Source organism: Notolabrus celidotus, chromosome 9, assembly GCF_009762535.1.
Source record: "Notolabrus celidotus isolate fNotCel1 chromosome 9, fNotCel1.pri, whole genome shotgun sequence".
Lineage (NCBI taxonomy): Eukaryota > Metazoa > Chordata > Actinopteri > Labriformes > Labridae > Notolabrus > Notolabrus celidotus.
In genome coordinates this window covers 14,682,263-14,704,543 of record NC_048280.1, presented here as the reverse complement: position 1 = coordinate 14,704,543, position 22,281 = coordinate 14,682,263, and the positions used below count along the sequence as shown (strand labels likewise).

Here is a 22,281-nt window from a genome sequence, read left to right as displayed (position 1 = left end):
CTGACAAGTGCAATCTGTGTTTATGGAACTCCAGTCCTTGGAAAAAAGGTGATCTTTTAAAGATTCACAATGTAACTGTTCTCATGCTCAAATGCTAGTTACCTCTGATGCATGTTTTGATGACACAGATTCCAATTTAAACTTGTGAAACTTGTACACTTTGTGACACAGAACTGGTCTTGAGATAGGAATCTGTCTGTGAGTGAAAGGGTTAAACATGAACTTGAGAGCTGTGTGTGTGTGTCTGTCTGGCAGTCTAACAGGGTGTTCCCCTATGAGGCAGACACAGGCAGTTTGGAGGATCAGGATTAGGTTTCTCTGCACCTGACAGGGTTAAATCAACAACATAAAGCCAACATCTGAAAAATGCAAATATAACATGCACACACACATAGACAGACTACATGCCCGTACTCATTGAATGCATACGATTTGACTGATTATGTTACATGGAGACGCATTTGTTTTGAAGAATGTCACGCAAGTAAAAGTAATTTCTTATCCTTACAACTCTAAAAGAAAGTTTAAAAGAGCTGAAACACAAAAGAACCCTGTGAACCTATTAACATAAAATCTGAATATTTACAGCCTGTGAGCCTTGTTTAACATTATCAAATAGATAGGATACTTTTTGTGACCCGTTTTGAGATTTGTAGTTGTATGAACATGTGTTTTTTAGTTTAACAGATGTGTATGTTGGCATGATTATTCATTAACATTAAATTCTGTAATGTCATGATGATACTGCAGAAACTGTGCAGAGGGTATGCAATGTCTAAACATTTTCCGAGAAGTCTCTTTTGAAGGACCTGCATTTATATTTGGGAGTTAATACAAAGGTGCTAGTATTCAATTATCTCAGGTTAATTGCCGTGTAACTGAGAGAGTCTCATTGACAGCAGGTCAACTGGCTTAGTTTATTCAAGGAAATTACTCTTGTCCCTGTGTCCCTAATTGTCCTTTATTTGCATGGTCATTTACTTTTATTTAAAAAGCACATTGAAAAACAACAGGAGTCCAATCCGGGTGCTTCCCATTCAAGGCAGATGGGTTCTGCCTCAGTATAGATATACATGATTCAGGTCAATTCAGATTAGAATCCCGACAGAGAGCCTTTGAGGTCTTGTCTCATTTTGAAGAGAATTAAGACGAAGCTGAAGAATTCAGTATACAGTTAAGTAAACACGTTAGCCTGCTTATTTCTTATAAATCACATTAAACTTACATTTCTATTGAAGTTATCATTAGACAAGGTGAATGGGAACCCTGCAGAGATATTTATGTTGACATTTCTGTCCTCATTCAGCTCTCCTTCTTCTCTGGGCTTTGCAGTTGACACACCTTTAAACAGAAATGAGTGTCACAATTTCTAACATTGTTGGTACTGTCACCACGGCTTATTGTTGCTTAGTAGTGAACCCTCGAACTCACCAGCTCTGCTGCCGTTACCTAGATTACAGGACAGGATCTTGCTCCACTTTTCCTTGCCCCATTAACTGTCAAGACTAGCCTGAGACAGAAGCTAGCATTTTTGAATGCCAATGGAAGCTAATGTTTATGCAACATTGTTAACAGACAGAGGTGAAATGTGCAGATTTTTCTGCAGATCGATTTGATATGTCATGTTTGATCCGGTGGTCTCAGGCGTTGCTTTTGCTGTAGAGAATTCATCAATGTTGTTATGGGGTTTTGACCAATCAGAATCAAGTATTTAACACAGCTGAGTTATAAATGGCAATAATATATAATGTTATTAAATATACAATATTACCTATAATTAGGAGAATAGAATGAAATATAGCTGCTAGCTACAGTGTTGGGTGCTAAATTAAAGAAGTAAAATTAAGTCACTGAATCATTTTGTTTAAGTATGAAACACTGACCATAAATCATCAGACCCTTTAAATTAAGTGTAGTCAAAGTTTTTTGCACCAAATTCAAGTTTAAAGCAAAATTTAATTGAATGCTTAAACAATTTGGCATGAGAAAACTTCTGTGCCTTTTGGAACAATATATGTTACAAAAAAATCTCAACTCTTGGTTTCACTAAGTAGCGTTGGCCACGTGTGTTAATGTTTTGGAGGGAGACTGTAATCTAATCCAAGGTCAAGGAAAGTCTGTGTTGTTGTAAGTAGCGTTCTTGATCTTTCTCCAACCAAAGTCACTGACTTCCTCCCAGTTGATGCCATGACCAGTTTGTTCCAGTGTCTCATGCAGTCTACTCAGTGTGTCATTCCCCCTTAGGAACCAGTTTGACCATTTAGTTTGTAAACTTCCTTTTTTTCCTCATGTAAGGATATATATATTGATACTGTAACAGAAAAAAATATCTCTTGGTATTAGGATGCTTATTTCAACTACATCCCCCAGACTTAAATCATAGTTTGACTGCAAATCCAGTTTCTGATGTGGTCTAGACAGCATGCACGTCCAAATCCTGATGTGGCTCCAACTGTTCCAATTTTAACTGCGGGATAACAACATGGTATAAATAAACATGAACGGGTCGTCACAACGCACAGAGAAATGTTGGAGAGGAGTTCATGGCGGGAAAGAAGAGAGAAAAAGGGATGTACCAAGAGATATGGAAAACCTCCGCAGTAAACACACAAAAAACACACATAAGAAGGCTAAATGGCAGATTGTGCTTGCCAAGTTCAGTGGGTCACAATCGACACCCCCCTGATCCAGCAGGGGCCCTGGTGGCCAGCGTTTATCAGACCATTTCAGATGAGTTATATTTAGGGCAGCTTGGGCCAGACGCCACTCTCCCTGCTGATTCACTGGGCTGCTGGGAGTGCTGCTCTACCTTATCCGGTTTCCACAGTCAACCCAGTGTAATTTGTCAGGATATGACTCTCGGAGCTATAAACCTCTGCGTGTGTGCGTATGTGTGTGTGTATGTGTACGTTTCACATTAAGTTCTGTCAGTAATAGCTCCTGATTTCCCCCCGCTCTTTCTTTCTCTCTCAATCTCAGCCACACCCAGGTGTATGCATGGCAACACACACATACACACAGACAGACAAACACCCTCCCTCTTACACACATGGCCTACAAGTCAGATAAGAGCACCATTTATTCTGCAATACATTGAGCTATTGTGTGATTCTCCAAGGCAGCCAGTAGCGATTCCTCTTAAAGCTGCAGTTAATCATCTCTGACAAAGAGAGACGGTGAAAGACGAGGATTTACACATCCATACATACCTGCTCTGGACAGTAGGAAGGGTGGGGTTCCTTTGTCTAACACAGCAGTGATGGAGCAACATTTTTTTTTCGCTGTGCTTTGCCGCCAGTATCTCTGACGTGCTAACAGACACTTCTTCTCCTCTGGAAATACATGTTCTGTCATTGTTTTTGTCTTACCCAAGTCGCTTTTTTCTTTCTGTACCTCTCTGTCAAACACACACACACACACACATAGATACAGTCACACACACAATATTTTCCCAAAGATATAGCCTGTCCTGTTGTCCTAAAAAGAGTCTCTGACATGCTATCAGCAGTCACAGGCAGGCATGGGCACCATGGGTAGAAAAGCAATAATGCAGGTTTAGCCTGTAGCCCCCCCTCTGCTTTACAAATATACAACACTGCTCTGACTGGCTCATAATATTGACATGCTGCTTTTATTTTAGAACACTAGGCATCATTAAGTGTCCCAAAAATAGACTGATTTTTTTCTAAAACAAAACATTCATATGACATGCACATGAGCTACAGGAGGAAACACTGTTTATTGTTTACATGATGTAACGGTGTCCACTCAAATTTAGAAACTCCAGTAAGCTGATGTCTTCCTTTCTCCTTCCGCCGAGCAAACCAAACATCCCTGTCAATCTCCTGTCCTCGATTTCTCCCACACTTCTGCCTTCTCCTCCTCGTCTTGTCCTACATCCTTATTTCTTCTTCTTTTTTTTTTATCTCTCTCATGTTCCTACTCTTCTGGACTTCATTAGATCAAATATTTGACCAACTTGTTGCTCACAGCTGAAGCCTTACTAGGAAGATTACACATTGATGCTGTAAATCATACATGAATCAGTGTGGGAAATTACTATGAGTGTGTGTTTGTGGTCTCCCTGTTCACTTGTGTGCGTGTGTATGTGTGTGTCTAGCCCTGTCAGGAAGCGGCCCCGTGGAAAAGTGCTAGCCGGTGATGAAGGGTGTATTGATTAGTGGACCAGGCGCCTGGCGTATCGACTTGGCAGGAGGGTGATCCTTCAAGGCCCTCCTATTGGCACACTGAGTTAATCTGCTCAGCCTGATCAATAAAGGCTAACTGAAACTATCATTGCACAGCATCCCACGTCAGGGCCGTGTTTGTCTGCCTTTTATTGGTTTTATGTGTCTTTGTTTGTGTGTTTACGGAGGTTGAAGGGATGATTTGTATCTGTGTGGCAGGAAAAAGAAATCTAGAGCATGCCTCCTTTGTGCCTGTGAACGGGGGTGCTTTTTGTGTGGAAGTGTTATATGTTCGCTCAGTGAGTCATGGGCAGTAAAGTCAGAGCGCAGCACTGTGAGGTCATATAAACAGTATAGCATGCTATTATAAATCTGCAGCCTGATTTCAAGCCTGCCTCAGGCAAACTATGGCAACTTGGCACCGTGCTTGCCATTGAGAGGACTGGCTGAGTGGCTGGATTCAGTGTTGCTGACAGAGTATTTCTACTCTGCAGAAATTGTGGTTTTCCTGAAACTAAAATGTCTGTAGAAGAAAGATAAAATTAAAAGTCTCTTCTTAGGCTCTGTAACTCCAACCAGATCAAATAATGCCTCTTGTATGAATTTCTGTTCACCCCTTGCTCACCGTCTGTGCAGAATATCTCTCTGTGTTTACTCATGTTCTTACCTTTCCTTCTATGTGTCTTTTTGTTTCTTTGCTCTATTTGTCTTCCTGCAGACCCAACACAGAGAACACTGGTCAGGTCAGTGAGTCTGGCGCCTCCATAGTTAAACATGCCCTAAACCCTGACAAAGCCTTCATGCAAGTCCACTACCTCAAGGTGAGACAAATGTGGGAAAGACAGGAAGGAACGGAGGAAAATAGATGGTGGTGGTGGGAATAGAAGGAAGGAAAAGGAACTGATAAACAAATCAAACCTAAAAAAAAACAAAACAATCCTCTGACTATTTTTGGAGTAGAAACGCTGTTCAGCACTTTTAATGATTTCTCTTTGTTTGTATTGATTGATGACAGTTTTTGTTTGTCTGTATTTGTCTCATCCTAGGGTTACTTCCTTCTCAGGTTCCTGGCCAGTCAAGTGGGAGAGCAACAATTCATTAACTTTTTCCGATTATTTGTGAAGAAATTCCACGGGCAGCTCATTTTGTCTCAGGTGAGGCTGTTGCATAAAAAGCAAACTTTAAGTGAATTGACTTAACAGAGAATCTTGTTGCCTTACAGCTCCTTGAGAGCCTGTTAATGAAATCTAAGCTAAGATTTGAAATGTTTTGATGACCTGTCTCGGAGGCACGCTGTTATTTCCATAAATTAATTGAAGGCTGATGTAAGCTTAATTTGTTAATTCTCTAGGAGGCTTTTCAAATTCATCATGTGCATCAGTTAAACTACATATACTCTGTGTTTATTCTGCTGTGGTAATGAAGCTGAGTGATCCCACCTGGATGTTGGCATGCACACATGTGTGTCTGTGTCAGTGTGTGACGTGTGACGTGTTCCACCTGGCTCCTGTTTCTTCAGTGGCAGACTGAGTCTTACCACTAAATAATGGATGCTACATAAACACTGTTTGACCTTGTACGCCTGACTTAAGATCAGGTATGCCTTTCTCTTTCTTTTTTTTCTGCCTCCCACACCTCCCTTAATGCCTTCATCTCTGTATCTTTTTTTTTTGCTCTCTTTTTAACAGGATTTCCTACGAATGCTGCTGATTACCTTTCCCGACATGGAGAGGTATGTAAGTGGCTATGAATAATGCTTCCAGTGTGATTCATGAATAATGAAAAAAAAAATGCTTTGACGCATTAAAACCACTTCGTTTTTTGCTCAAGTATTGGCAGCATAGTTTCCATTTCCAGACAAATTAAAAATATGCTTTTCATCATTTTTCTTTTTGAACCAAGCCCTAAAGCTTTTTTCGTACTCAACAGATGTGCCTTGTTAGTAGGTTTTCTGTCAAATACATGAGTATGTGTTGATTTGGCCTCTGACTAACTTGTTCCTGCTGTGGAAACACAGCCAGCAAAAGCTTCCAACACCAATCCTGTTAAGAGAGCAGTCTCATCCCCTCTCATATTAATTGAAGTGTAAAGGGATAACTGCTCCTCCTGCTCTCCTCCTCTCTAATTTTCTCTTTCCCTGTCTGAGCTTGCTTAATCATTCAGCTCTCTATTTCTCCAAATTGCCTCATTAACCTCTTCTTCTCCCTGCCTATCTGTCCCTCTCGTTTTCCCTGTTTGTCTTTTACTTCTTTTTCCATCTTTTGTCACTCCTCTCTTCCCTGAATGTAGCCTTTTTTGTCATGTGGAGAGTGCTGCTGCTTAAACAGGGATTGATTGAATTAAACAGAGGGAGTTGGGGACAGTCAATATTTGGATCTGATGCCTCTTTCAGTAAACAATCTGCACGAGGAGTGAGGTTTAGGATGAGAACAGACACTCAGACAGTGCTGGGGGTCAAGGGCACTCTGTTTGCTTTGTGCACATCCTTCCTATCCCTCAGACCAAACAGGAGATATTATAAATTATAATGATTAACAAACATTTTAAACAAAATCAATGCATTTATTGATTTTCTTTAATAAGAAACCACTGCTTCCAGATAACAAAGGCACTCTTTTACTGTACAGTACATTCTCATTAATCCCCATTAAGTTAAACAACCAATGAAGCAAATACAGTCACAAAGATTAACGTGAAAAAACTTGTCTTCTCTGCTCTCGTGAGAATTAGAGCTTATTTCTATCTCGTCGTATTATAACACATTATTTGAGAAGTTATGCGGTGCATTAACTGTACAAACCTTTTGTTTCCCACACAAAAAAGTATCCCTAAATAATCCCATGTTATCCCACTGTATGATTTGGCAGATGTTTAGTCTTTCTATACCTTCTTTGATTCACCTCCACATGCCAGGAGTGGAAATTTTCTTGTGGTGAGCTCAATGTTGAAGTTAAAGTGTCCAATTTCTATACAAATTGGTGCTTTATGTGTAGTAATACCTCTTCTATTATATTGCAAAGTGATTTTTATGGGCTTCAATTGACTGACAGACCATTCTCCACCTGCCAAAAACGCCAGCAAATATAGAATAGGAAATGACGCAGGGGATTTTACTAGTTTTGTGGAAGCAAGGAGCAGAGCCCTGAACTTTTTTTACAGCAAAATGTCAGCCCTTCTGAAGCATTTTTAAATACTGTAGCAGTGCTGTGGCTCGGTGTTAGTCACTATGTTCCAAAGTTATATATCTCAACTTATTATTAAACAGATGTCCATGAAATCTGACAAACGCATCACATTATTGGCATTCTAAATCAGCCTTCAGCTCAAGTCATTGAGAGGTGAATGAAGCAAATTTTCACTCATGCAAATTAAACCAAGAGCTGAGCGTGACAATCTGGATTTGGCATGTCCTTAAACGGCCATTGTAGATAGCATTCTGCATGGCTCCTGTTCAGAGAGGCTGGCCAGGGTACCAAAAATGAAGCTATCACTTTGGACAGGGTTAAAAGCTCGATGTTTTTTAGCTTCACTCTGTACACCTGGCTGTCATACAGTCATATTTTTGGCACTAAGTTTTTCAACTGTTGCCTAAATTCAATTCTATGCTGCAAGCTTTGGCAAAATAATACCTTAATGTCTGGAATAGATATATTGTATTGTAGTGTTTCGTATTTTCTTATGTTTAGAAAACCCTGCTGGGTCTCCCTGGTAAGGAGTCTTTGAGATAAGTTACCTACTTATTTTTCTCAGAGTGTGTTTCTGTTTATAGCACAAGTGGTTCTGTTTCTTCAGTATTTTCTTTACCAGGGCATCATTTAAAAAACACGTTTGAACTATGGTGGTTTTGTGTAACAAGAAACAAGATGTAAATGTATTCACTTGAGGTTCCCTTATCTGCATATTTTGATTGGTGCAATGTCCTCTTAAAAATACTTTTAATAAATGTGCAGAATCACTAATTGAGCTCCAAATTAAAAAAAGTGTCAATGGAAACACAAAAATGTAAATTACAGCGTTTCATTACCAAATGGCGCCTTTAATGTGCCCAGCATTGTAGATTAAACAGTAATAGTTTCAGTCTAGCCATGTGTGGAATTTTCCTTTAAGCACTAATGCTGTGTGTAAGTATGTTTGAGCTGCACTGTCACACACATATACACGTATCGCATTTGTGTAAATCCAATTCATTGTCAGTACATGCCTGTTGCTTGTCCTTGCATTGGAAAATGGGTGTGCCTCGCTTTTTGTTTAAGGTGTTGGCCTAAAACTCACTCCACTGTGACCTTAACAATATTTTCCCGGAGCCATGTTTTTGTAGGGTGTCTTGGGCAATAACAGTCATTGCTATAATAACAGGAATAATACTAACACTTGTGCCATTGTGTTGCAGAAAAGGCCTCACCCTAAGTGCTATTTATGCTGAGTGGCTCGATCAACCGGGAATTCCTGAGGTATGTAGAGTCTTGCTTACTCTCTGACAGTTGATATTTATCAAAATATAAGTTTGATAATGTTGTTTTTATATACATAATTCATCACATTACATAAATCACTACTCTTTATGTACATTTGACAAACCACAATGCCAGTGCTATTGATTTTGCAATATGCATTAGGTTGTGCTTAGAGTTTGGCTCTATCAGTAAGTTCTCAATCTTCTTTATTAACAGTGATCATATTTTATGTATTAAATGAGAAGATGTAGAAGACAAAAACAGAAATTGTTTACTGCACTGCAATGATTTACTGCACAATCAATTCAATCAATTAATTAATGTATCAACCAATCAGTCAATCAGTCAGTTAATCAATTTATACTGCTCCTTCCAATCATTAAATCTGTTAGTACAAAGAGATAACAAAGTGATGGAAATAAAGGAGCAAATAAAGACAACAGAAAACATATATATTTAAAAACAAAATGAATTAGGTTGTAGAGACTAATGCACACATAAAGTGTTAAAATGCATGTAGTAAAAATGATAAAATGTACAGAATTAAAAGTAAAATATGAGTAGTTAAAATAATAAAAAAGTAGAGATTTACTGATGACTTTAAACACAAAAATACCAAGAATGCGTGAGTGGTTAAAAAGTAAAATATTAAGAGATAAAGTTTGATTAAGATAATGAAATAAAGATAATATGAGTGGTTAAATGATAATGAATAACAGTTAAAGATTAATAAGAATCAATAAAGAATATCAGAAACCATAAAACACCATATCTTTAGTTTTTAGTTAGAATTGTCAAATTTCCAGTGCTACAACAATTAAGGTAATTGTATCAATCTTCAGTAAAATTCCAACTTTACTTTTGCTGCACCTGTCCTGTGTCTTTCCTGTTCTGCTGTTCTATTAACTATTTAAGTCTGGCATCAGATTACTGCACATGTGATATACAAAAGTATAACATAACAGTTCAACCTCTACAATACTAAAAATTACATGTGCAGTACAGGTATTGCACAGGGAGGAGCTTTTATGTATTTTGCTCTTGACTCAGTGTACTTTACATCAACTGCCTGAGGTTCAAAAGAGCCTCAAACCCAAATTGAAGAGTTAATGTTGTTAAGTTTGAGTTAGACCTGACCTCTCTTGGAAAAGCTGCTGTTCAAAGGGGGCCAGCAGGGATGTCTGTGGAGACACTAATTACCTATCAATTAGTGTTAACTTCCTGCTCATGATTTATGGGACAGCATTCAACAATTGTCTGGCTTTGATATGGATTAGAAAGCCACACACCTAACACAATACTAACTCTAGATACATGACAATATACGATTTGGTGTTTTTGAGAGGATGTCAGTGCTCTTAGATTAAAGCAGCAGCAATGCGTTTCTCTCAGTACGCTACAGCTGTAAATAACAGTGTAATGACACTCTTTGATGGAATGATGTCTCTTATTAGAAGTAAATGGTTGTAAGTATATCAATCCTACAGCTTAAATGACTCGTGACTATGAGCCAGAAGGCATTCCTGAACTGCGAGGACAGTGATGGCTTTCCCTGATAACAGCAGGAACCTCACAGCAACAGGAAAAAAAGGTTGCAAGTCTGTTCCAAAAAGATATTACGATGACCTGTGATCACCTCCATTTTCTAAGAGGCACTCTTCGTTCAGTGATCATTATCACACTGTAAATGCTATCGTAATGTTGTTTAGTCATAATCATCACCTTTGTTCCGACCGTTGTCATATCTGGACAAGGTGAGCGCCTCTGCCTCTGCCCTTTAACCAAGATAAACCCACCGTCATAGACAGATACTGGATACCACACAACCCACTCACACAATCAATCACTTTACAGCTTCTTCAGTTCTCCCATCTCCATGGTAACTGATCTTAATTACCACTGTGTGTGTGTGCATGTTTGAGTGTCGGTGCCTGTGTAGCTGTCTGGGAACCTTCACCTTCTAGATTATGTGATGATGTAATGGAGCCTTTCAGGGGACTCTTGGGGCTGTGTGGAGGGGCTGCTGTTTCTCACACCTGATTGGGTGATGATGGCATTGGCTAAAGTGTTCTCGCAAAGGCTTTTTTTAAATGTTTGATGTGCCAGTCACCTACTAATAAGATCAGCCAGATCGATCGAGGCATTTTACAAATGCAAGTGCTTATCTATTATGTACACAAGACACAAACACATTTTTAAAGCTCCTTCTCTCTCTCTCCTCCTCTCTCCTCTCTCTCTCTCTCTCTCTCTCTCTCTCCTCTCTCTCTCTCTCTCTCTCTCTCTCTCTCCTCTCTCTCTCGCTCTCTCTCTCTCTCTCTCTCTCCTCTCTCTCTGCCTCCCATCATCCCTCTACAATGTGCGTGAATTGGAGAAAGGCAGGAAATGGCCTGGCCTAATAATAAACAATGACATTCAGCGATCCCGGAGTAGGATGTGGAATGGGAAGGCCACTGCCGACCTATTTTAGACCTCAGAGTTTAGATGAGTAAGCACTCCTTTTTGGATGAATCTCGGCTGAGATACTTTGTTTAAATAGGGAAGGCACTTCAATCATCGGCTTTCAGTCTGATACCTTCTCCTAACTTCAACAATGTACACAATGTTTTGTCTCAAGGTTTTAGGCCAGAGTAGCTTATAAAAAAGAGCCAACTTGGCTCATAAGACAAAGAAAAAAGTGCCAATTACTGAAGCTGAAGAATTCAAAGATGTGTAAATGGGCTGGCTGTCAAACTTTAGTACTTTTTGAATATAGCAGCTCAGCTGTGTTAGCAGCATTGAGGATTAAGGTGATGATATGATGATGATGATTAATCACTTCACTCTATTACTGAACAGGCTACACACACCCAGAAATACACTTATGCACACACGATCCTATGAACATGCAGTAATAAAGAAATGTCAGGGTAAAGGGGCCTAACAGTTCAAGGTTCTGTGCCTTGCTCAATAGTTGCTGGGAGGTGAACTGGGAACTCTCCAGGCACCAGCTCTCATTCTTTGGTCCAAACTGTTTTCCAAGTGAAGTCTCAGACTGAGCTACTGCCACCCTTAAGAAACTGCAAAAGCCACAACGCTGTCACCATGCCCTGACCCTCACTCATTATCAAACCACTAGTGATAAATACATGAATACATACATGAATAAATACATTTTCAAATATATAAATAAGTGTCAGTATAAGAATATTTATGGGAAATCCTTATACATTATTGTAGAATGTTTGTGTCTGAAAAGGTCAAATGAAGTAAGGGATCTTGTAAAACATGAGCAGGTGATGAAGGGAATTAGAACCCTGACAGGGTGAGTTGACCCTGAAGGAATTATTTTCCAGCAACCCACTAAAGCTAAACAAGTTGACATATATATTAATTTACAGATAATTATGTTTACAACTTTTAAAAGACAATAGTCCCTTTGATTGGTAGCACTTCCATTGCAACGGATTCTAATCTGTCTACTTGCGGGATGAATAAACATAAAACTAAACATTTCTATCCGTCAAGTTAATGTGTTAGCCTGCTTATTTTTCATAACTCACAGTTATCCAAACATTTATATTGAGGGTAAAGTTAAGGTGAACAGGACTTCTGCAGGAATACTTGTTGATATTTCTGTCCTCATTTGACTCTCCTTCTCAGAGCTTTGCAGTTGACTCACCTTTAAACAGACATTTTAGCATTGTGGCTATTATTTGTGATTCGTGATCAGCAACTTAGAAAAGCAGTCACCAGCACTGTTGCCTGGATGCAGGACAGGATCCAACATTAAAATATCCTCCATGTTGTTTATCCAACCGTTTCAGAATGCTAGTGGAAACTACATTTTTGCCACAGTGTCAACAGGCAGTGGTATAATGCCTCAGTCCTATTTTCATGGATTGATTTGATATGTATGGTCAGGTTCTCCCTGGCGTCACCTTTGCTATTGAGAATGAATTACCATTGTTATGGGTTTTGACCAATCAGAATCAAGTAGGTAGCACACATAGACTGTATGAAATATGGATGTAGTATCCGTGACGTCACCCATCTGTTTCTGAAGAGCTGCTTTGAGGCCAATCGTCGGCGGCAGCCATATTGCTGCTGTGGAGCCAGTGTGACGTAAAGAGGCAGAGTTTGAGCCTCCTAGCCAACAGCTGCAGTGTTCCCACGGTCAGCCGTGCCTCTCATTGGAAGACTCGTAATCACAATATCTTTGAAATTGCAGCGTTAGAAAAAAATCACCCCCCTACAGTGTGCCAATCAAGAAATGAGCTATCCAGACTACACTCGTCTTTTGTAGCAGGCTGTAAACATGTTTATTTCTGCTGTAAAGATCGTCTTTTTCCCATTCATGTGTATGTGACTTCTGGTACTTCCGGAGCCAACCTCAAGCAGATTCTCGATGAACTGCAGCTTTTAACACTTCCGCATTGGACTCATATTTTTAGACTGGAGGTTGCCGCTTGGTAGCACAACAGGGTGATTACTATAAAGCTTGGTATTTATACTATTTAATGTGATAGGTTGGACTTATTTATAAGATTATTTTTTGTAGTTTGTCAAACAAAGTATCAAAAAATACAATTTGAAATACAGCTACATTAAAGTACTTTTTAATGTTGCTCATTCAAACGAAGTATGGCTGTACAAACACTCACTAAACTGTGTATTGATCCCAGAGAGATATAGTGCCAGATTTATGACACATCACAAATTACCACTTTAACCTGTATGATTTATTTGCTTCTCATGTGTGTTTATGAGTGAGAGTTACCTCCTGAACTTCCACACAGTATATCTCATATTGATCCACTGGAGAGACACTAAAGAGACGGGGCGCGAGCTGAAGAGAGAGTTTTGAGGTAGACAAAAGCCTTGCTATTCAGGGAATGGTAGTGGGGATCCAGGCAGCAAAAGAGCTACGTGTGGTATCCTGTTACACAATGCCAATTTACTGCTTCAACACTCACTACATTCTATACAGCCCACTCTAACACCTCCCTCTATCTCTGTACCTCTGTGTGTGTGCGTGTGTGCTATTTCAGCTGGAGTACCTGTATTATAATAAACAGAGAGAAGAACTCAGGCATGAAGTTATAGTATTGAACTTTGTGTGTGGCTATGTTACCGCTAAATCTCGTGTGTGTGTGTGTGTGTGTGTGTGTGTGTGTGTGTGTGTGTGTGTGTGTGTGTGTGTGTGTGTGTGTGTGTGTGTGTGTGTGTGAGATCATACGAGGGTGGGTATCCTTGATTTTGTCTCTCCTGTATCTCTGATTTTTGTTCGGGTTTGTTTGTGACTGACTTTGTGGGTGAGTGGTGTGACATTACAAACACATTGCTTGCATCCTCTCCTGTCTGTCTCCTTGTTTACACATGCACACAATGGCAAACACACACACACACATACACAAGCCTTGTCGTCATAGCTCTGATATGTGATTCACATCACTCGAGCTCTGCTGAAAGCCTTAATAAGGTTAGAGAGTAAGTGCTGTGTGTTTGTGCCTACTAGCTGCTTTTGGTGTGTGTTGTTGTGTGTGTGTGTGTGTGTTGTAGTTGCTAGTTGTTTGGGAGATTTTTTTCCATCCTTCTCCTCCTTGTCTCTCTTCTCCTCCATCCTTCCTTTCTCTCTCATCCTCCGGAGTCAAAATCGCGAGTTTCCGTCAGAGGAACAAGTGATCATGCTTCCACCTCCTCCTCCTCTTCCCTCTCCTCCCACCTCTCCTCTCTCTCCCTCCCCTTCCTGCCTTGCTCTCTCTCTTTCTCTCTCTCCCCCTCTCTCTCTCTGCCTCTGCAAAGCATTCCACTCTGTCCCGATCACTTGCCCCCGGCTCACTGCTTTCCCGTCTCTTCTGTTGTTCAGTGGCTGTATGAAAGGAGCGCCGAGTGGTCACAGGCGAGACTGGTGGAAGAAGTCAAAGCAGAGGTAAGCACTCTTTCACACCTCCTCTTTTCCCTGTCTCTTCTTCTTCTTCTCGTCTTCAGGGAGTGGCAGACAGACTCGGGGGGACAGCTCAGATTTGAAATATTCTACCTCAGACTCCGTGATTTGATTGTCATCTGATCTCATTGCTGTCTCTTTTCCTTCATTCAGTTATTCTGCCACTACCCCTCCATGCTGCCAGATCCCTGTTTTTCTCTTCTGTTTCACACTGACACTCTTTGTTCTGCCTTGTTTGATACCAGGTCTTATCTTTTACCTCTGTTCCTCTCCATCTACCTCTCCTTCGCTCCCTGTTTCAGTCTCTCCCTCTATCTGTGTCTGAGTGAAGTGCGGCACAGCGCTGTACATCTGTTGCGTGTCATTCTCTGCTGCCTATCAGGTTTCCTATGACGCTCCTATGTTGTTCTTGTTACCTGTAATTATCCTGCAATTCTGTTATCTGTCTGCCTTAACATGTCAAGAATATTTGTCAAATATGTAACAGTACCTTAAACAAAAAGATTGCTAGAGTGATTAAGCATCTTAGGAGTGACTTGTCAACTTTACGCACTGTTTAAGAGTTAAGAAACCTAACTTTTTTTGTCTTTCCCAACTATGTCACACTGATGTTTTTCCCTGAGATATAACCTCAAGTGGAGGAGAGGAGATTGAGTTTTGCCTTGATAGTGATTGGCTGTTTAATAGAGATCTATGGTGTAGGGAGTAGCTGCGCTCCAGGCTCCGTCACACAACATACTTACACTATCACTCTTTTGTCTCAGCCAGCCGTTTGTGTAGGTTATATATGGAGCACAAGAGAGAGCGCTCAAAGGCTGGATTTAATGTGCGTGTGTAAGAGAGAGGAAGAGAAGGAGCTATTGGCTGCTGTATATTTCAAAGTGTGTGTTTGTGTGCCTACTAGTGGTTTGTTTAGAGTGTGTCTATGCATATCCCTGTGTGCCTTTCCACTTCCACTGGAAAGAGCACCTTAAGTCTGTTTATGTTTACTTTCTGCCAGTGGATGTGACCACTCACTCCCCCCCCCCTCTCTCTCTCTCTCTCTCTCTCTCCTCTTTCTCTTTTTCCTTTCTCCTCTCCGTCTCCCTGTCATTGTTCTACCTCTCCGATTCATCCTCTCTTTTCTCCTTAACACTGCCTGATTCCGTTCACTCAAATCCTACCACTTTGTTGTCTCCCTCTACCTCCACGTTCCCCTCTTTTTTCCCGCCTTCACCACCTCACCCTCCCTCATCCTCCCTCCTGCAGGTTGTAAAATGGATTCTCCTCAGTCAGAGTCATCAGGGGAAGGGCAGAAAGCGGAAGAGAATGGAGCCCAAGGTGAACTACAAAGAGGTAGGAGACACTCAGGTGTATTAAGACCTATATTCCCTCTGCTCTACTTCTTACTCCTGCAAGTGTCCCTCTCTCTCTCGTATGGGAAGTCCTTCCTTAGTGGCTGTGATTCACGAGCCGCACAGTATTTTTGTTTTTCAGACAACACAATTATCCCCATGTGTGTTTATGTGTTGTGTCTGCGAGGACACTAACCCTGTACTTGTTTAAGTCTGTGTTTATGTTGTGTTGTCCTCCATGTATTTAACCTTTTAAGAGCTTGTATATCACATACCTCCTCCTGTGTGTGCGTGCGTGTGTGTGTGGTCATGGGATCGAGCCTGTGCCTGTGTGGAGGGGGGCTGGAAACCTCGTCATTCTTGCCTTTGATTCTATCCTTGAATCTGATGCATCTCTTCCCACACTTTCCTGTCAATTCTCACAGTTTACTACCAAATGAAATGTTGAAAAATGCTTTAAGATATCCAAAAAAGATAGTTTCACTGGTGTGCAAAGTGTTAATAAGGCCTCTCCAGGGATGGCTAATCCCCTCCTCTTACTAATTGACACACACTCTTGCACACGTCTGTATCATTAATGAACGCACACTGATCTATCAGCCACACAGGGCCAGAAGTCATTAGCGCGACTAGAGCAGCTTTTATATATCACTCAATATGCTCATATATTGAAAACTGCGGGAAACATTTGCAAAACCTCTCATCTTCTGCACACAGCATTTTATGGCATGAATGTGTTAAGTTGGCGCCCCTGGGTGTCTTTGAATTAGATTTTGTAAGGAGAAATAAAACATTCATTCATTGCCAAGAATACTGTTTGTATTCTGTGACTTTTTACATTTTTAAGAGTTCCTTTTAAACATTTAGGAATACAGCTCTCAGAAAAGTTGTGCATATTAAAGCCGTACCTGCAATTCGGAGAGTATTTAACTATATGTTGGAACATAATTTTACCCCCAATTGAGATGTGCTGTAATTTAGCTTGCAGTGAATGAAATACCTACAGAGTCTGTTGCCAGTGCAGCCCCCCCCTCCAACCACCTGATACCCACCGTCTGGTGCATTTACAATGTACACACACATACGTTCACTTCTAAGGGGGCAGCAAAAAGGGCCTCTTCCTGTGGGGAGGGGGGCAGCGAGTGCCGAAATCAGTCCCATGAAAGAATAGCCAATTACTGTCCACTTGGCCATACACAATAGTGAGAAAAGAGGAGGGAGGGACGGATGGATGGATGAAGAGAGGGAGAGAGGGGGAAGTACGGGCGGGGCTGTGGGAGGTCAGCGTTTGAAGTTACACCATAAAAGCCATCCTGAAAGGAAACACGAAGTGACCCCTCCCCCCCTCCTTTTCCATCCACCTTTCTCCCCCTGTGGCCAGGCTCTATGTTGCTCTCCTCCACCTCTACGTCTCCCTCCCCTCCCTTTGTTTCTGTGTACAGAGCGAGCCCCATGGATGGACCAGGTGTATTTTATATTACTCCTTCATGTACTTCAAACACCAAACAGCCCAATTTCCACCCGGCCCCACCTCTTTTCATCTACCTCTCCTCCCTTTCTCTTTTTTTTCCTGGGTCTGCCAGCCAGTTACAAAGCTATAAATCACCCTACAGACCTGATCTGTAGCGGTGGAAGGAAGTTGGTTAAAACTCAGGAGACAGGAAGACAGAAAAGGAAGAAAATGTTTAAAAAATCTGGATAAAGAATGAAGTTAAAACTTGAGGACAGAGCAATGGAAGTAAAGATTGAAAAAACAAACGCTGACACTGCTGGGCATTATGTTTCCCATGTGGTTATGTTATAGATCCATTCAAACTGGAATGAAACATTTCAGGCCACAAAATGATGCACTTAAGTGGAAAAAAAGAAAAGAAGAAAGGCAAAAGCCGGGGATGCTTCTGGAAAGAGGATAAATAAGTGATAAAATGACAGCATGGAAAGGGAAAGTGAGGATAAAGAAAATGGAGAAAAGTAGAGCAAACAGAACAGAAAGTGGTGTGAATGGATTTTTTTGAAGACGAGAATTGAGGCAAGAGTGAGACTAGTCATGACTCAGAAGTTAATGATTAAGTATTCCAGTAAGGTAATGAATCTGTTATGGGAATCTGAGTAAATGAGGATATCTGAAGAGATGAGGGAAGCATACAAGAGATGAGATATTACAGGACTGGTTGGGTGATGTAAGAGTGGTTAGGAGAAGAGGAATGAGTCGGCGAGGGAGGAAATAGAGAAACTTTCAGCGGGCAGGAATTAGGTAGAGCCAGGGTCGCAGTTAGCGCTAATGACATCATGGATGATTAGGAAAAATACACACACACACCAGTCACAAAAAGCTATAGATACACTCATTGGTAAGAGCCAGACACCCCTGCAGTGCAGCCATAGATCTGGTCCATTTAATAGAGTCAAACTTTATTACCAACTTCCTCCTCGCCTGTGTTTCTGTTGTGCTATTGATTCACAAGCATCTTGCCGCGCGCCTCTGACTTCTTTTTTTGTACACGTGTAAATTGGGTGTGTGTGTGCCATGAGCGTGCATGAGTCCAGTCGTTGTGGAGGGGTCTGCAGGAGGATATTAGTCACGCCCGCCTGGTAATGGGCCTCATTTTGCTCTCATTTTCATCTGTGGTCTCCGTAATGAGAGGGGCCGTCTGCCCCTGCTGATCAGGACAGGAAGCCCTGTAGGGGGAAAGAGCTGTGAATGGCGGGAGGCCATGGCTTATTTTCCTGGGAACTACGTGCTCCTCTGCTCTTACTGTAAAGATGCTGTCTGTGAGTTGTAATTGATCTGAGTCTCGTATTGATCTACAGGACTCCACCGTTAAATGACTCAAAGATGATCAATCGGCATTACAACAAACCTGATTGTTCCCTGAAACCTCAGAGTGCTGCTTTTACATGGAATATCTTCAACAAGGGTTCACGGAATAACTGGGCTGTAGGATGGGCTTTAATGCCTAATGACTTATTAAACATTATGTGAAGTCTTGACATATAGAACTATAAGTTAAACATGGTCATTTATAATTATTGGTTTCACTAAGATCAATGTCCTCCAGAACTGAGGCACCAAATATATTTGATACTGGATGACACATCTTTGCTCCTCTGGTGCAGATGTGATAAGGTTCTGTATATAGAAAGTGTTTAAATAGCTCTTCCTCTGGATAAACAAATCCGGGAAATGGTGTAATCCTAAATTCTTTTCATTTCTGAAGAAGCTGTTTTGTATCAAGCTAATTTTAACTTGACATTGCTCACCTGTCCAAATTGCAGGCAGCACAATCATTTCATCTAAAAACCAATAAAAACCAATTTATTTGGTTATTTTGTTTTAGATAACAGCCATGCATTGTCAAAAATATGATACATATTGTAAAATGAGTGAAGGTAAATCAATCGTTTGAACCACATGTAATTATTTTTTTCGTTGTAATCCTACATGTTTTAAACAGCAACATATGTTTTTCGATAAAATCGTGACATTGGTTGTACAGAGCAGTACAGGGCATGATTTATCTCAGAACAAGGACACCTCTCTGTGTGCCACATTAACCTCACAGATGGAGCAGAATAGGTAGAAGATGAGTCAGCCTCCATATCAGTCTCACCCTGTCACCTCATTTGCACCTTCATGGCAGTCTGCACCTTCCTGCTCAATGATACGGGTTGCTGTGAAAACATGTACTGCCAGGTTTGTGTTTGTGTCTGAGGACATGTCGATGGCAGCAGGTTTGGAGGAACAGCCTGTCCTCAAACTTCTATGTTTGTACAGTGTCATCTGTTGGAAGTGATAGAGTTAATTTTACTTCAGATATGTTGGACCGGTCTCTTTATACGTCACTTTGGAGCATTTGGAAAAGACAGTTAGCATATCGAATTGGATCTCAGGTTTTAAAGAAAGTCTTCTCTAATGGTCTATCTGATTTTCCAAGACTAAGGCAACTGGACTAGCTTATAATTCTTGAAAGAGTTTCTATGGAGGCATCTTGAACTTTGCACCTAGGAATCACAACCTTGATGACTGACATCAGGATTTCCAATGTTATTATGGTCTTCCACAGCAGTCAAATGTTTCTTAGTTGATATTGATGAACTTTAGTCACGACGGTGTAGCTCAGAATAGATCTTAGATCACATTATAATTTGTGGCCATATGTGGTGGATATACATGTATGTTTCTTAAAATGTCAACTAAGCTATCCTCATGAAAACTGATTTAACTTCATCAGCTAAGAAAGGGCATCAGATTTCGATGAAAGCTGCAGAAAAAGGACCTTTTGTTTTCGAAGCTACTTAAAGAATTACTAAGGGCAACTATTTATACCAACTACACTACTTTGAACAAGCTCAGTGTTTTTATTTAAGAGGCATCATAAGTTCCAGTCATTTAATTTGGCCGTCAACCAAGTGGCAACACTTGTGTTGAAATGCAGCCAATACACAAGTGTAAAAAAACTGCAGTTCCTTAAGTGTCCACTTTGGGCAGGCTCCAAAAGCCAAAGAAACTTCAATAGGAGCCATATGCATGGTATAAAAATATGGTTTTGATCTCCACAGCTCCTTTCTTATTCATACCAACTGTATAATTGCTGAATTTTGTATAACTCTTCCGTTTTTATCATATTAAGGCTCTAGTACGCATTATTAGGCATGGTTAGAGGCAGGGCTTATTTGACTAACAGTTGGGTGTGTAGCTGTCAGTATAGCTAGAGACTGTGGCCTCAACTCCACCTTCTTGCTCGTTTTTAGTAGTCAGAGAGTAGTCAGAAGTTAAGTGGAGTCACTGAGACCATGACCACGTTATATACAATCATTCATCAGGGTACTGGAAAATTTGTGTTTTTTAAAGTTATGCTGTCTTGTTATGGCCATCAATACTAAGTTGCAGAACAAAATGAAATCATGTTCAATGACTTGACATTGCCATGATTGCTGTTAAGAGAGGACTGCTTCAAGCATGTGACTATCTTTTCATTAGTTCCTTCTATTCGCTGATTACCGTCAGAATTTTCTTTAGCTCCATCAATTGCTCCTTAGCTTTTGTGATTGTTTTCAAACTCCACAAAAGACCATAGAGTTAAATTCACCACAAAGGTTTTGCTCCTTTAGAGGTGCAGGTATATACCATATGGACACAGATACCAGTCTCTACTTTTAGATAGATTGTAACCTAAAGAGAAAATCCTTTGTGTTGAGGCAGGTAACTGGAGCCCTCTGGGAGGGTAAACATCAGGAAGAGCATAATCAAAAGGCCTCTCCTGTAGGGTGTGGTATGCAGGTGGCGTACAGTATAGTACTTTGCCTTACTTTCCTTCTATAGTGGAGGATGAGACTAAAAGACAGGAGACTAATGAGGAAATTGTTTCAGTCTGTGTTGATTTGAACCCAACATTTTTCTCTGTTTTTCTCTTGCAGTCTGCTCTCTTCCTCTTTTGGTTGTTTTATTTAGAGTCTGACAGTATTCATGAAATAAAGGACTCCGATTGGTAATCGTGTTTTCATGGCAGCTGTTGTTCGTTCGTTGTTTTCTTGGATAAGATGTCACCACTTCAAAGCCCCCCTCTGCCTTATTCAGATATGTGAACTCCCCCTCTGAGCTGTGTTGACGGGGACGCAAGCACACATCTGGTTTTCCTTCATCTCTGTTCTCTCATCTCCAGCGCGCTCTCCCCTTCTCTTACACTTTTTCTTACTGATGCTGTCTCTGTCTTTTCTGTCTCTCCTCTCTCTTCTCTCTCTCTCTCTCTCTCTCTCTTCTCTCTCTCGTCTACTCTCCTCCTCTCTCTCCTCTCTCCTCTCTCTCTCTCTCTCTGATTTATTGGCAATGAATCAGGGATGAGGGAGTATGCCGGAGGAGGAGATGGGAACATTCAGGGAAATGGCTGTTTCCGGCCAGACTTCATCACATCAGGATAGGAAATGGTTGGAGGGGTGTGTGCGTAAGTGTGTGTCTGTGTGTTTCTGCATTATCAGACCAGCTGGGGATCAGCTATGTGCAGCTCAGACTGAGTCCACTACTGTGAGCCACGACCTCGAACAGTAGTTGTGATTGTTTCTAAATGAAAGGAAAAGTTGAGCTTTGCACACATGTGGAGACACAGACAGACCTCGTTCTGGTAGAATGCATCCTGTTGCACAATGAATAAAATTGCAAGACAGACTATTATGCTTGGCTCTTTGCCTCTCTGTTATGGGTCAAATGCAGGTTTATGGTGTACTCTTTACCTCCTTTAATCTTCACCTTATTCATGATGGAGGTTGTTGCTTGAAGTATCATGCTCTCCTGATTGGACACTGCCATTCCATACTGGTGCCAACTTAGGTCAGCCCAAGAGCAATGCGTTCTCTCGGCATGTATATCTGTATTGTTAGATCTAATA

The 22,281-nt window shown here is 40.9% G+C and overlaps 1 protein-coding gene across 2 annotated transcripts in view; it reads left to right on the top strand.

The window, feature by feature from the left end:
- aopep (aminopeptidase O (putative)) overlaps positions 1–22,281 on the top strand; it is an 88,118-nt gene that overhangs the window by 32,917 nt on the left and 32,920 nt on the right. For both annotated transcript variants that reach the window (XM_034692635.1, XM_034692634.1), the window contains exons 9-14: positions 4,906–5,008; positions 5,234–5,341; positions 5,876–5,919; positions 8,578–8,638; positions 14,487–14,549; positions 15,813–15,899. In XM_034692635.1, the coding sequence (XP_034548526.1) occupies positions 4,906–5,008; positions 5,234–5,341; positions 5,876–5,919; positions 8,578–8,638; positions 14,487–14,549; positions 15,813–15,899 (466 nt within the window). The remainder of the gene's footprint in view (positions 1–4,905; positions 5,009–5,233; positions 5,342–5,875; positions 5,920–8,577; positions 8,639–14,486; positions 14,550–15,812; positions 15,900–22,281) is intronic.